The 15,772-nt window shown below is 42.3% G+C and overlaps 1 protein-coding gene across 1 annotated transcript; it reads right to left on the reverse strand.

Moving 5' to 3' along the window:
- Nucleotides 1-4,956: 4,956 nt before the first annotated feature.
- Nucleotides 4,957-5,478, reverse strand: LOC134289024 (uncharacterized). The gene has a single exon (XM_062855012.1). The coding sequence runs from the start codon at nt 5,476-5,478 to the stop codon at nt 4,957-4,959; it is 522 nt and encodes a 173-aa protein (XP_062710996.1).
- Nucleotides 5,479-15,772: the final 10,294 nt, after the last annotated feature.

Raw genomic sequence — 15,772 nt, forward strand, 5'->3', positions numbered from 1 at the left:
TCCTATCTCAAGCAACCAAAAGTTCAGATAAAATAGCATGTTTGGGCTTAATCAGCTACTCGAAGGAAGATGAATAGCATTCTATTCAGCTCACTTTTTAAGTAATTAACCGAACTTGAGTTCACAAAAAGTACACTTATGTCGCTGAAAGGAACGCTATTCAGCTTCAAAATAAACTTCGAAAAAATAAACAAAAATGTGTTTAGTCCTCAATAGCAATTTATTATTAAGTGACATTAGTTCATGTGGAATCCAAATTGATTAATACCTTGAAATAATTTTTGATGTTGTTTACTTACTGAGATTTGAACTCGGGTTCTCCTCGTTGAAAGCCGGTGCCTAACCACTACTCCATGTATGTGTTGTTGGGCACTGTGGGATTTTACTCAATGTGCTGATATCATATAGTAGAGCTCAATCAGGTTCGCGTGTGAACCTTCTCTGAACTTGGAATACTTTTTGAAGTCGAAAGTTCAAAAGAAGTTCATGTGGAACTTCTTGTGAACTTACACAGTTTGACATTTTCAGTTTGTTGTGGTTCGCAGTGCAAAGCAATAAATTAGGGCCAGTGTATCGACTTTCAGAAAAGATTATAAGTTTCCAGCTTGGTTTCCAGTGATTACGATCGCGTCGATTACCGGCGCGCTGCAGCGACAGGTGAGCCGGGGTTGGAAACATCCAGCACAGCTGAAAAAAAAATATGCACAGCCGAAAAAAACTCCGGCGGAATCCGAGGCGGAACAGTTGCCCGCTGCGGGGGCAGCCTTTGAGCCACACATTACGGATGCTTTGCGTTGATTAAAAGTAAGTACGATGAAATATTATAGTGAAACAAAGTGTACTTGTGAAATTAACACAAACTGTGGCTGCTGAGCTCCATTTCCGAGTGATTTAATTGAATGAGAACATCTCCCGGGCTCCGCTGTCGTCGAAGTTGAAGTGAAGTTCACTTTTGGTACGGTTAATATTTATCTGAACTTTGAGTAGTAAGTTCAAAACAAGAACCAAACAAGTTCGAAACGGAACTTTTCAAGTTGTTGGAATATGTCCAACTGAACTTTATTTGAGCTTTAGAGGCACGCAAAAGTTCAACATGAGTTCGATTAAATTTTAATTGAACTCTGCTGAAAAGTTTAAAGTAAGTTTTTTCTGGACCGCTTTTCTACTTTAATGTCCTTTTGAAGAGAAGTCATAAGCTTGTACATGTACTTCCAAGTTCATAAACAATACATGAGTAACTTTTTGGAGAATTAGGTTCAACGAAACCGGAATAGAACCAAACTTGAACTTCTGAGTTCGTTCTTTAAGAGGAATCCAAACTTTTAGTTGCTTGGGTACCCATTAACCATACGCTACATAAGGAGAGCTGCTGTCAGAGTACGCTACATCAGCGAGCAATTCCCAACGTTATGTATTAGGAAGGTTAACGTGAAAATTGTTTTTTTTTTTAACTGGCACTTTGTACTCTCGTGCTACTCCTGTTTCTAGGAAAAGTTTATTCACTCTAGTTTATTCTGTAAATCGTTATAGTGTTTGTTGGGTACACAACTTCTCTGGAGGTTGGTTCGTTGCACTTCCCTAGATTAGCAGCATCAACAACTTACCGATCGCTTCAATGCCGACGACCGGGCACGCCCCGGTCACCAGCCACCGCACAGTGGGAAAAGTCGACCCAAAAATCGGATCTTTTAACGCCGCTGGTTTCGGTACGTGAAGTTGAACATTTCTGACGTAAAAAATTACGAGAAATCGATTGATGTTAAATTCATTCACCGCACGGCACAGGAAGTGGTCCATTTTGCCCCATTTTGCTCTTTTTTCATACAAAAAGAGAATCAAAATGTACTTTCAAACAACTAACACGACTATAGATCGTTGAAAATAGCTGCAGGTGTAACTAGAGGTTAATAGAAATCATAAACATTTATGAAAGATCCTTTGAAATGCTTATTTTGCCCCATATGCCCCAACAACTGGTGGAATTTGTGAATTTTATAAAATTATGAATGAATTTGCATAAACAAAAAGCGCTTTTTTTATTCCTGTTCGGGTTTGTCACTGCGACCAGTTTTTAGATCTATTGTGACATTACCCGTATCCTTAGTGTAGTGCATGTCGCATTACTCAATTGCCATTGAGGGGCAATAAAGTATCGATTTTGATACAGTTTTTGTTTTGTTTTCTTAGAAAACAAAACAAGAGTACTGATATTGGCCATGCATCGGAAATCTAGCATCACCCTTGTTTTACTGCTAAATTTTCCCCAGTAGGAAGTTTAGGACCCGGGTTTTAACATTAGCAGCAATATCATCCCAATAATGTAACATGTGTTCAGTAATAAGGATTCTAGTATGTTCCTTGCATACTAGCACTTTCCAGTCTTCGAAGAGTTAGTACATACATGGATCCCTAACCCAATTTGATTTCCTTTGCATTGAGTTTAGCCTCAGATGGTGAGGTTTTTAACTATATGCAAAGTAAAGTTGGTAAACTCAGTTTTGCGTTGCGTTGCGTTGCGTGGTAACGGAGTAATTCGTAGATTGCATACTGAAAGTTGTCATGTTATATCTTTAATACTCTTATTCTAATTGCTAAAGTTGGTAAACTCAGTTTTATTCAAAAACTGGAAGTCACCAAAACACCAGTAGTAATGACTAAATACTATAATTCCTTGAATTACCAGAACACATATTCCAAAATTGAAAAATAGGACGACACTAGATTTCGATTTGGTAGATCTATCTCCGCAACGCAACCCAAAAAGGCGATCTACCCACGCTACGGGCTCCGTTAAAGATCGAGCATCTTTTAAACTCCCTCAACCATTCATCCCTCAGCACGGGTCGCCTGACACCTTGGATTGGGGTTACCTGTTTGGTGAGCTTTTACCCCCGGAACAGGTGGTCCGTAGTGCTATTCTAAGCCGGCAGCTACACGGGCAACCGCTAGATCTGTTATCACCAGGATCATATTCAGTAGTTGTCCAATTTGCCCCATTTTGCCCTATTATCATAGAAAAATGAGATTTAAAATGCATTTATAAGAAACAGATACTGCTATGGAACGTTGAAATTAGTTTTAGTTGCAATTGAAAGCTAACAGTTATCATGCGCATATATGAAAGATATGTTCCCTATATTAACCTACATGTCCCCAAAACTGCTGGATGATAACATTTTTCGTATTGTTTTGAGATGTCACTGGTTGCAATGCATGAAGTTCTGTTAATTTTTTAAATATACATTTTACCCATTTTACCCCAATTTGCCCTGATTTGTTGTTGCATTGATTGATTTCTCGCATTTGCTAATGTCTGAATTGATGAAATTTTGGTAGTAAAACCAATGTAATCGAAAGGACAGCTAAAAATATGACTGGTAGGGAATTCAGGGAATAATAAGCATTAATCATAATCTAATTTGTAGCAAATATGCACACAACTGCTTAAGTGAAGCATTTCAAAAATATATAATTTGGTGCTTTAAAACCCTTTGAAGCCGGAGTAGTCAATAAGACCCCGGCGATGAAACCGAGCATAACAAACGTGTTCGAGGCCAGCGAGGTGGCGGCAGCACTGGTGAAATTATCCGGCTCCAAAGGGTAAAGACGCCCTATTCAATCAGTTTAGCGCATATTTGACATATTTCATAAAATGCTCAATATTCCCCTAATTCCTCATCTAAAGCTGAAATTGTAGAATAAGTCATATATGTTTTTTGATAACATTCGTTTCAGTACCAATGCTAATAAGGGAAATTAATTTATTCATTACATAACAAAAAAAATAGGTCAAATTAATTTAAACATTACATGACAAAAAATCACGGCTAATTGGGGTGAAATGGACAGCTATTCATACCGTTCCGAAAATGATTCTAGTATAAATCGATAAACCGCATTTGTATATATCCAAGATGTTTCAGGACTTCATGTTTTGCATCCAGCAACATTACAAAACCATTCAAAATATGTTATTATCCAGCAGCTTAAGGAACATGTGGGGTAAAATAAGGAAAATATCTTGCATATATGCGCATGATAACTGTTAGCTTTCAATTGCAACTAAAACTAATTTCAACGTTCCATAGCAGTATCTGTTTCTTATAAATGCATTTTAAATCTCATTTTTACTATGATAATAGGGCAAAACGGGGCAAATTTGACAACTAATAAAGATGATTCTAGATGAACTAGCCTAGGGCTAAAAATCTCGTTAATACAGATAAAAAAAAAAAAGATGATTCTGGTGATAACAGATCTAGCGCTTTTTGTTTATGCAAAAAAAAATCAAATTAAAATCAGTTACCTTAAAAATCCATTCATAATTATATAAAATCCACAAGTTGTTCCACCAGTTGTTAGGGCATATGGGGCAAAATAAGCATTTAAAAGGATCTTTCATAAACGTTTATGGTTTTTATTAACCTCTAATTACACCTGCAGCTATTTTTAACGATCTATAGTCGTGTTAGTTGTTTGAAAGTACATTTTGATTCTCTTTTTGTATGAAAAAAGAGCAAAATGGGGCAAAATGGACCACTTCCTGTGCCGTGCGGTGAATGAATTTAGCACCAATCGATTTCTCGTAATTTTATACGTCAGAAATGGTCAACTTCAAGTACTGAAATCAGCGGCGTTAAAAGATCCGTTTTTTGAGTCGATTTTTCCCACTGTGCGCTGGTTGTTATCTTGTAGAGCTGCAGCCATGTTTGATGTCGCCATTTTCAATAGAGTCCTTGATGAAATGGTAACGGATGGATACATGCTTGATGCGGGGTCTGAAACCATTGTTTCCGGCGATACAGGTTGCGGATTGGTTGTCACACAATACCGGTACGACCTGCTTACCCTCTATTTGTTCCAGCAGCTCCAGAGAGCCTCTTGAACCGTTGCCGATAGTGCCATAAACTCCGCCTCACAGGACGATAACGCCACGGTTGCTTGTCGTTTTGCGCTTCAGGAAACAGCTTCTCCCATCTTCATGAAAATGTAGCCCGTAGTTGATTTCCGCGTATCCACGTCTCCTCCCCAATCCGCATCGGAATAGCCGGTTAGTTGCGAGGTGCCATTCGCCGAATATTCCAATCGTGCTTCAGTGGTTCCACGAAGATACCGCAGATTTCGCTTTACGGCCTCCCAGTGCCACTGTCCTGGATCGCTGCAAAATTGACTCACCATGTTTACTGCATACGCAATATCCGGTCGGGTTGCTTGAGCCGCGTATAAAAGAGAACCAACTGCCTGCTTGAACGGAACAGCTTTTATCACTTCTACTTCTTCAGGAGTGCTAGGGCTCATCGTTTTGTCTAGCTTCAAACTTGCATTTGCAGGAGTCGACACAGCATTACTATTTGCCATATTGAATCGCTTCAAAATTTCCTCAATGTAGTTCTGCTGATCGATGAAAATCTTGCCTTTCTCGCAATCTCTTGTTATTCGCAATTCCAGACAAAACTTTTCTTCGTCTAAATCCTTCATTTGAATCTGCTATTCAAGAAACGTTTCAGCTTAAGCTTCATTTCCGCATTGTTTGAAAAAAATCAAAAGATCGTCCACATATCCAGCCTTTCACGCTATGATGAGGGGTGATTCAATGTTGGCAATTCTTGCCGATAGCCCTTGCAGCATCAGAGCTCATCGAAATAGTAAAAAATTTCAGTTCAACTCTAACAAGCTGTCAAAAAATTTCACCTTTGTTGTTTGTAAGTTTTACTTTCAGTTTTTTTTGTGTGAATTAAATATTAAAATGTTTTTTCTTCAATTTCAGGTTCGTGATGGCTGCTTTTTTTTTCGTTATACCCAAATGGAATAGACACGCAGATGAAGAAAATCATAAACTAACATCGGAGAACTACCAATTGGTTTTTTATAATGATCGTAGAATCATCAATCAAAAACCCTGGAGTGCGAAACTCGTCGCAGTTTTATTTCAATGCCCGAGAATCTGAGTAGTGGAAATAATCCAGATTAGAATGAATTGTCCAATTCACATTCTGAAGCAGCGAAGTTGCGGGAAAGGTTGATTAGTGAAACGTTAAATATGCTAAATGATAGACACAATTAGTTTGGAAGCCTTATTACAAGTTCAACACGAAATGATTATAATAGAGAATGACCACTTTTTGTAACCTTTTGGACTGAAAATACCGATAATTTTCAATAATCTAAATCCCATATTCATGCAATTAGAACTGGAGAAAAATCGTTCCAGTTATATATGATGCCACTAAAAATAACGATATCGATCTTAGGTATATGGAATGCGTATTCGGAAAGACAGAAAGAATGACACCAAGAACTAAAAAAATCAAACAAGGACTTCGATAGGTAGACAGGGTGAGCAATTTGGGTTTGTGTTGTTAATCCAAAGTTGCGACCATTGGAAGAAAGTCGTTAGGTTTTCCGACTCCCCTCATCTTTTATTTCAATTGCTTTGGTATAACAAATAAACGCGGCAATGACGAACCTGAAATTGAAGAAAAAGCTTTTAAATATTTAATTCATACAGAAAAACCGAAGCTAAAACTTATAAACAACAAAGGTGAAAATTTATGACAGTTTGCTGGAGTTGAACTGAAATTTGCGGCTACTCTGATGAGTTTTTGATGCTGCAAGGGCTGTCGGCAACAATTGTCAAAATTGAATCACCCCTCATCACAGCGTAAAAAGCTGGATACGGTAATAAACGTCATTCGTTCTCCTTCAATTATAAAATACAGGCACGAGTCTTGATTAGACCTTGTAAGGCCGAATTCTTGTAGTGCCTCGTCCAGTTGGTTATTCTAAACCCTTCTCGATTGTTTGAGCCCGTACAACGCACGCTTTAGCTTACACACCTACTTTGGTGCGCCAGTTAAGCCTTTAGGTTGCTCCATGTAAATATCCTCATTATTCAAATTGCCTTGCAAAAATGCTGTTACTGCGTCCATTTGCTCGATGTCTAAATTGAACTGCACCGCTAAGACCAACAGGTAGCGAATCGTGGAATACCGTACAACTGATGAATAGACTTCGGTGTAATCAATCACGAGTCGCAGCGAACATCCCTTCACTACCAGCCGCGCTTTGTGTCGTTCCACCTGTCCATCAGCTCCACGTTTGATTTAAAAAATCCATTTCGATCAAAACGCCTTTTTGCCTGTAGGAATGTCGGTCAACTCCCAAATTTCATTCTCGTCCAGGGCTCTGATTTCGACCTCCATTGCTTGCTCCCACAGCCTGTGGTCATCTCGCTGTAACGCCTCAGTAACTGTTTCCGGGTCATCATGGTCGATCATTGCCACATCCAACTGCTGGGGGAAAATCTGGGACAGTATTTTGATTATAACACACAAAATCGGTATACTGGTCCTGTAAGTTGCGGTGGGAGCGCACGTTCAGACATGGCATCTCTGGAACCAACGGGGTCACTACAGTTCGCCTGATCTTCATGTTGAACCACGATTGTAGTTCGAATTGCCTCATCTTCAATCTGCTCTTCTGGCTCAATCAATTCGGTACTTCAGACTTTGTACTGCAGGCACACTGGGCTCATAACCACTTGCAGTGAAAATAATAACGTGTGGTGTGTGCAGTGTCTGAACAAGTCAGTTTCACATCTATTGACTAGCTAATAACAAACTCGGTTGCTGAGACCTAACTAAATCGTAGGTTACTACAATCGTACGCTACGCCTCAACAAAAACTCACCGTAACAAATTACAGGTTGCACAAAACCGTGCCCTAAGAATGATCCTAGATCGTCCTTATGACACTAGGATAACTGAACTCCATGAAGAGGCAAATCTCCTTACCATTAACAATAAAATCAGAGAAATAAAAACTAAATTTGTAAATAAATGTAATATGTCAGAATATGCTTTGGTAATCAGTTTGTATATAGTAGAGTAGGTTAGTATTAAGGTGTAAATAGTAGTTTCAATTTATCTTAAAACACCAATCCCACTAAGGTGGTACACACAAACAAGACAATAAGTCTAATACTGTAAATATTATAGCTGTTTTTTTTTTTAATGTAATGTAATGTAATAATGTAAATATTATTTTATTTTATTATAACTGAACCAAAGATGAAAAATGAAAATTTGTATCACTTATAAGACAAACATGTAAATTAAACCCATGTACGAGAAACATAAATAAATGATCATTAAATGCCAAAAATGTCTGAAAGGCATTTGTTCGTTCTGCACGCGCAGAGCGCGTACAGTGTTCTTATACTGGCTGCCCTAAGTATGGTTTCTGACAACCAGTTCCGAGAAGGCTCCGAGTACTCATTGCATCGCAACACATCAGAATTATGTTCGGAAATTATGTTCCGTGCGTTCAATGCCATTCCCTACCGTCCACTACTACTGTTTGAACTTCAGTAGCGTTCGTTCGAGCGCTCGCCAATACCAGTAGGTATAACCATCATTGACCACCGCCACAGTCTAGTCTACTCGGTCGGTCCGATGTAAGCAATCGAATTGGCGGCCTTTCAGTTCACCCACATTTCCATAAAGCACTTAATTCTGGCGTCGAGTGTTAAATTAGCGCCGGCGACAGCAAATAGGCCTGGTACAGTAACAACTAACTACAGTGAGACTGTGTGTGGCGCTGCAGCGACCTTCAGTGCAAAACTTGGGGCACTATTTATCTAGGCGCGGGGTGGGTAAGGTAAATCGTGTGGTTCGGTCGATTATCCTCGTGTGGTTTACCGTTTTTGGGCCCTAAACTAACATGCAACAGCAACGGTTAGTGGCACTCACTAGGCCGAGTGGTGGCTGGAGCAATGATTTGCATACCTAGTTGTTCAGATTAATTTGGCGGTTTTATCTGTTTACTCGACGCGGGTTTACGGGTTTGTTTAGTTTGAATTAGTAATGAGTTCGTGACAGGATACGTATACCGTCGGGTTTCCAAAAGTATGAAAACGTTTTTGTTGATGATTGCTCATTTTCCACTCTACCAATCATCTTTCAATATTTGCGCCAAAATTGTGTTCCTCCTAGAAACAGCAGAACAAATTCAAACAATCTCCCACTTGAGTTGTGTCGTCGTCATTTTACGGCAAGTGGCACTTCTGGAATTCTTGCTGACCTCAAAAAGTCCTTTCCCATTTCAAGAACACTTCGGCGAGGAGGGGAAAACGATCCCAACCGGTAAAGCCATCAACATTTAAAGTGGAAAGAAGAATCAATTTTCACGCACCGGCAAGCCTCTTTGGGTGTCTGGTTGGCACGACCGCTGCTGTTGGCAGACTGCCCGACTAACTGACACTTTCGAAAAGGCCGCCCGAGCAGGAATGGGAACACGCAAGTAAGTCATCTCCCCCTGTCTCCGACTACACGGTTTGCCAAATAGGACATCGAATCCCCATGCCCAGTGAAAGCCAGAAAAAAGTCTTGTTTAAATTTCCTTCGTCTTCCTGTGCGGCCCCGCAAGTAATTCACCTAATCATGGTCGAGCAAGTCATCTTCCTGTTTTCGATCGTTTCCCTCTCCGCACTACCTCACTTCGACATTCATCCTCGGAGAGGTGAGACGACCGGTCTGTGTCCCGGAAAACTCATCAATTGAACTCACGTCTGCTGCTTAGGCCTTTGGCGGTAGGGGGGTAGGAAATTAAATTAATTTTTTCCTCGATTTTTTTGTGCTGTCTTTGGGCATCAGTTGGCAGTCTGGTGTTATCGATTGGCACGTTGACACTTTTTTAACTTGCCTACACTCGACGGACGGCGACGACGTGGTGTTGAAGGTGATTCAGGTCTACCTACTACCATTCCGGCTGCTCCCGGAAGGAAATTGACGGTTAACAAGAAACGGGCAGTTGTAAAATGTGTCGGTGACAGATTTGGGACGAGGCGGTAGAGTTGCGATGTCTTTTTCTGTGGCGGAAGAGGATATGACAAAAAAGATGAAATGGGCATTTTTTTTTGGAACCATTCATTCATTTTTTTTTATTTATTTAGTTCAAGATCAAATTCATAATTACACAGAGTCTACAAATTGCTACCACAATACTTGGTCTGCCGTTCCAGCTCTTTTACGACAGATACGCTCAAGCGTCCGATGTGCCTAAACTACAAAATCCATATCCAGCTCATTAGCGGCCGGTCCAGGATTGGAAAAGTGATGTTCAAACAAAGAATCCGAATCCTAAGGTCTCAAGTACACAGGGTCGAATATATGACAAGGAATGAACTAGAGATCAAACATCTGTTTGACACTAATGAAAATTCGATCGAGCCAAACGAGATGTTTGAGCATTGGTTTCTATTTGGACAAATTCAATCTTTAATTTAGTATTACATCAGATTCAAGATAAAACTGAATCAACAATATTTCTCCATAATACACGGTTTGTGGCTGCCTGATCAATCCTCGGTGTTCGCCTAGTCACGCTCCACCTGGTCCACCCATCGTGCTCTCTGTGCTCCACGCCTTCTTGTACCAACCGGATCAGTCGCAAACACCAAGTTTTCAGGGTTGTTGTTGTCCGGCATTCTTGAAACATGCCCTGCCCACCACTGTTCTTATCAGCGTCGCTCGAAAACTCCGAGTGCTTGCAGGTCCTTCTCGAGCATGGTCCATGTCTCGTGCCCGTAGAGGATTACCGGTCTTATTAGCGTTTTGTACATGGTGCATTTGGTGCGTGGGTGAATCTTTTTCGACCGCAGTTTTTTCTGGAGCCCGTAGTAGGCCCGACTTCCGCTGATGATGCGCCTCCGAATTTCACGGCTCACGTTGTTGTCAGCCGTCAGTAAGGATCCGAGGTAGACGAATTCCTCCACCACCTCGAAAGTATCTCCGTCTATCGTAACATTACTACCCAGAAGAATCCGCTCGTGTTTGGTTCCGTCTACCAGGATGTACTTTGTTTTTGAGGCATTCAAAACCAGTCCTACCTTTGCTGCTTCGCGTTTCAGGCGGGTGTACAGCTCTGCCACCGTTCCAAATCTTCTGGCAATAATGTCCATGTCGTCCGCAAAGCACACAAATTGACCGGATTTTGTGAAAATCGGTCCCCGAATGTTGAAGAGTAGTCATGAGAGTCCATCACCTTGTCGCAGTTCCAGGCGAGATTCGAATGAACTGGTTAGTTCACCCGAAGCCCTTACACAGTTATGCACAACGTCCATCGTTGCTTTAATCAATCTAGTTAGCTTCCCAGGAAAGCCGTTTTCGTCCATGATTCTCCATAGCTCTGTGCGGTCGATACTGTCGTAAGCCGCTTTGAAGTCGATAAACAGGTGATGCGTTGGGACCTGGTATTCACGGCATTTCTGGAGGATTTGCCGTACGGTGAAGATCTGGTCCGTTGTCGACCGGCCGTCGATGAAGCCAGCTTGATTACTTCCCACGAACTCATTCGTAGGTGACAGACGGCGGAAGATGATCTGGGATAGCACTTTGTAGGCAGCATTCAAAATAGTGATCACCCTGAAGTTCTCACATTCCAATTGGTAGCCTTGCCTGTGAATAGGGCAAATTACCCCTTCCTTCCACTCCTCCGGTAGCTGTTCGGTTTCTCAGATCCTGACTATCAGCCGATGCAGATAGGTGGCCAACTTGTCTGGGCCCATCTTGATGAGTTCAGCTGCGATACCATCCTTACCAGCTACTTTGTTGGTTTTGAGCTGGCGAATGGCATCCTTAACATTCCTCAGCGTGGGAGTTGGTTCATTTCCGTCCTCCGCTGCACTGGCGTCATCGTTTCATCCGTTGCTGTGGTCTCCCGTGCCTACGTTCTCAACGCCATTCAGGTGCTGATCGAAGTGCTGCTTCCACCTTTCGATCACCTCACGTCCGTCCGTCAAGAGGCCTCCATCTTTATCCCTGCATATTTCGGCTCGCGGCACGTAGCCATTGCGGGATGCGTTAAGCTTTTGATAGAACTTCCGTGTTTCTTGGGAACGGTACAGCAGTTTCATTTCTTCACACTCCGCTTCTTCCAGGCGGCGCTTTTTCTCCCGAAAGAGGCGGGTCTGTTGTTTCCGCTTCTGTTTGTAACGTCACACGTTCTGTCGGGTTCCTTGCTGCAGCATTACCGCCCACGCTGCGTTCTTCTCCTCCAAAACCGTTCTGCACTCTTCGTCGAACCATTCGTTCCATCGATTCCGTTCCACGTACCCGATGGTGCTCTCGGCTGCATCACTGATGGCTGCTTTCACTGTACTCCAGCAGTCCTCTAAAGGGGCCTCATCGAGCTCGCCCTCGTCCGGCAACGCAGCCTCGAGATTCTGCGCGTATGCTGAGGTTGTACCGTGGCGGTCGCCGGTACCGTGCATTGTTGATGACGGAGAGTTTTTGGCGTAGTTTGTCCATGACCAGATAGTGGTCGGAGTCGATGTTGGCGCCACGATAGGTCCGACGTCGATAATGTCGGAGAAGTGCCGTCCGTCAATCAGAACGTGGTCGATTTGAGATTCCGTCTGCTGTGGTGATCTCTAGGTGTAACGAGGCTGTGTTGGAAAAAAATTGCTACGTATGGCCATATTTATGGAGACGGCGAAATCCATGAGTCGTAGGCTGTTTTCGTTCGTCTGCTGGTGAGCGCTGAACTTACCAACCGTCGGTCTGAATTCCTCCTCCTGGCCTACCTGAGCGTATAAATCCCCTATAATGATCTTGACGTCGTGGTTTGGGCAGCGATCGTACTCGTGTTCTAACTGCGCGTAAAATGCGTCCTTGTCATCATCAGTGCTTCCGGAGTGTGGGCTCTGCACGTTTATTATGCTGAAGTAGAAGAATCGACCATTGATCCTCAACCTGCACATTCTTTCATCGATCGGCCACCAACCACTACGCACCTCTGCTTGTCACCTATCACGATGAAAGCTATTCCCAGCTTGCGTGTGTTACCGCAACTCTGGTAGATAGTATGATGACCTCTAAACGCTCGCACCATGGATCCTGTCTTACACATCTCTGTGGTAGTAGAGAGAAGTAAAATAGAAAATCTCATACCTTCACGATCACTAACAATTATAATTTGATATTTGAAATCGAAAAAAAAAAAAAGACAGCATTCCCAATCCTAATTTTATAAGACCGCCCAATGCTCCGCCGCCTAAGCAACTGTCAAAAAGCGAGGGAAAAGCAAAAGCTAAAGTACGAAAAACTTGAGCTAGAGATGGGAGAGTCAGTTGATTGACGGATGCGGACAGCATCGGACGGCAGCAGCATTATTCACCTTCTCCGGAATTTCACTCCAACTAGGAGCAAGCAGATTGCGTCGCTTTCTGTCTGTCGGAGTGTTTGTTCCGGAGAAGGAGTTTTTTGCCGGCTTTTCGGGCCCGTATGAAGTTGATCACCAATATTAACTTCTTTTCCCGATCAGCCTAGATAGCTGTGTAGTGTCGGTAGCGGTTAGTTCAACTGGCTAAGAATAGCACTACGGACCGCCTGTTCCAGTGGTATAAATCCACTAATCAGGTGACCCCTAATTCATGGTGTTATGCGGCTTTACGCTTACCGTGCCTAGGAATGAATGGTTAGGGGGGTCTTATAAAAACCTAATCGCAAACGGAGCCTGTGGAGTACCAGGGCACCCTCCACAGTATTTGCCCTTACTGTGCTAACCGGAGCAATAGCGCGGTGGACCTTGTGTTTCTCCGAGACAATCAGCTGCCCTTCTTCAATCTCATACTTGAGGCTGAATAAGGGCGGGATTATGAAGATGTTATTAATTAGTTTAGATTTTCACCTATATGGTTTCGCATTATGCGTTTTACACAGTGCATTCTGTGCATCCTCGCCTTTGGCGCACTCAAATCGATACCGATCTGGCTTTATTGTTGCTGTTCTTTTTTGTGCTGTGATTGTTAAGAGTTTAATCTTGCCTAGTTTGGGTAGTGGCTACGGTTAGGATAGCTCAGATCAATCTTCAGTACAAAAGAACAGCAACGATCAATCTTTGTAGACTTATGCAAAATGGTACAGCCCAAGTGGCGTTAGTCCAAGAACCTTACTTTCGTAAGGGGAATTTCTATTTAGGAAACCTTGTGAATCCGGTGTTTGCTACTTTCAGTAAAAATGAAATGGCAAACTCACGTGTCATGCCTCGAGTATGTGTGCTTGTCAACAACGCAATCGTTGCTACACTCATCTCTGAGCTAACTACCAGAGATGTATGTGCTATCACAATAGATGTATCTGTTGGAAACCTCAACAGGAAATACGTTTATTGTTCGGTTTATTTACCGCATGATGAACCATCTCCTACGGATGCTTTCAAGCAAGTCATTGCATACTGCACTTCAAAAAGCCTTCCGCTAATTGTTGGTAGTGATGCTCATGCTCACCATATAATCTGGGGCAGCTCAGACATCAATTTGAGAGGCTCCAGTTTGATGGAATACTTAAGTAGTACAGATCTTGGATTACTTAACATAGGCAACCGCCCAACCTTCATGGTATCTGGTAGAGAGGAAGTGTTAGACATAACGCTTTGCTCTAGCAGAATTAGTCATGAGCTGACCAATTGGCATGTATCAGCTGAAGAATCTTTATCTGACCATCGTTACATCTTGTTTGAACATGTGAATGTTACTTCGCAAACTTTGCGTTTCAGGAATCCCCGGTCAACCAACTGGGATCTCTTTACCGCTTTGGTAGCAGCCATATTTCATGGATACTCACCATCAATTGACACTCCAAGTGATTTAGATGATGCCGTTGATACTACAACGGCCTTCATCATGGAAGCTTCTGAAGAAGCCTGCCCTCTGCGGTCTGTGAAGACCACAAGAGGAACCCCTTGGTGGAACTCCGATCTGGCGAAGCTCAGGAAACAATGTAGAAAGAGTTGGAACAGACGACGTTCGGCTGGATCGGAGGCTTTCAGGTCGGCTCGCAAGGCCTACCAGAAAGCTCTTCGGTCTGCTGAACGATCCGGCTGGAAAAACCTTTGTACAAATGTTTCCAGTCTGAGTGAAGCCAGTCGATTGAACAAAATCCTTGCAAAATCTAAGGATTTTCAAGTGAACGAACTTCGTTTGCCAAATGGTGATTTCACTTCCTCTGATGAGGAAGTTTTAGAATGTTTATTGAGTACACACTTCCCCGGATGTGTGGATATTACATCTTCGGATGAACCTGATGTCTTTTCTTGTAGTTATGATTCTTTAGCTTCGGCTCGGAGTATCATAACTTTAGAATCGATTGAATGGGCACTTAATAGTTTTGCTCCTTTCAAATCTCCTGGGGCAGATGGGATTTATCCTATTTTGCTTCAGAAGGGATTTGATCATTTCAAACATGTTTTGAAACAACTACTTGTTTGCAGTTTTGCTACAGGGTATATTCCCAAATCCTGGCGGGATATTACTGTGAAGTTTATTCCGAAAGTGGGTCGCTCGTCGTATGAAGAAGCAAAGAGCTTCAGACCTATCAGTTTGACCTCTTTTCTTCTGAAATGTTTAGAACGCATAGTCGATCATCACATCCGTGATGTTCATCTGGCCAATGTGCCTCTTCATGTGAACCAACATGCTTACCAATCTGGAAAGTCCACTGTGACTCTTTTACACAAAGTTGTTTACGATATCGAGAAGGCATTCGCTCAAAAGCTATCCTGCTTGGGTGTTTTCTTAGATATCGAGGGTGCCTTTGACAACGTGCCTTTCGATGCCATATTGGAAGCCGCACGGGGTCATGGTATATCTCCAATGATTTCCAATTGGATTCACCAAATGCTCAAAAACCGACATCTCTTCTCGACATTGCGTCAAGCGGCGATTAGGAAATTGAGTGTTTGTGGATGCCCCCAAGGGGGAGTCTTATCACCA

The sequence above is a fragment of the Aedes albopictus genome, chromosome 1 (assembly GCF_035046485.1).
Source record: "Aedes albopictus strain Foshan chromosome 1, AalbF5, whole genome shotgun sequence".
Lineage (NCBI taxonomy): Eukaryota > Metazoa > Arthropoda > Insecta > Diptera > Culicidae > Aedes > Aedes albopictus.

Coding starts and splice junctions, on each gene's coding strand:
- LOC134289024 (XM_062855012.1), bottom strand. CDS start 5,478: ATGAAGGATTTAGACGAAGAAAAGTTTTGTCTGGAATTGCGAATAACA.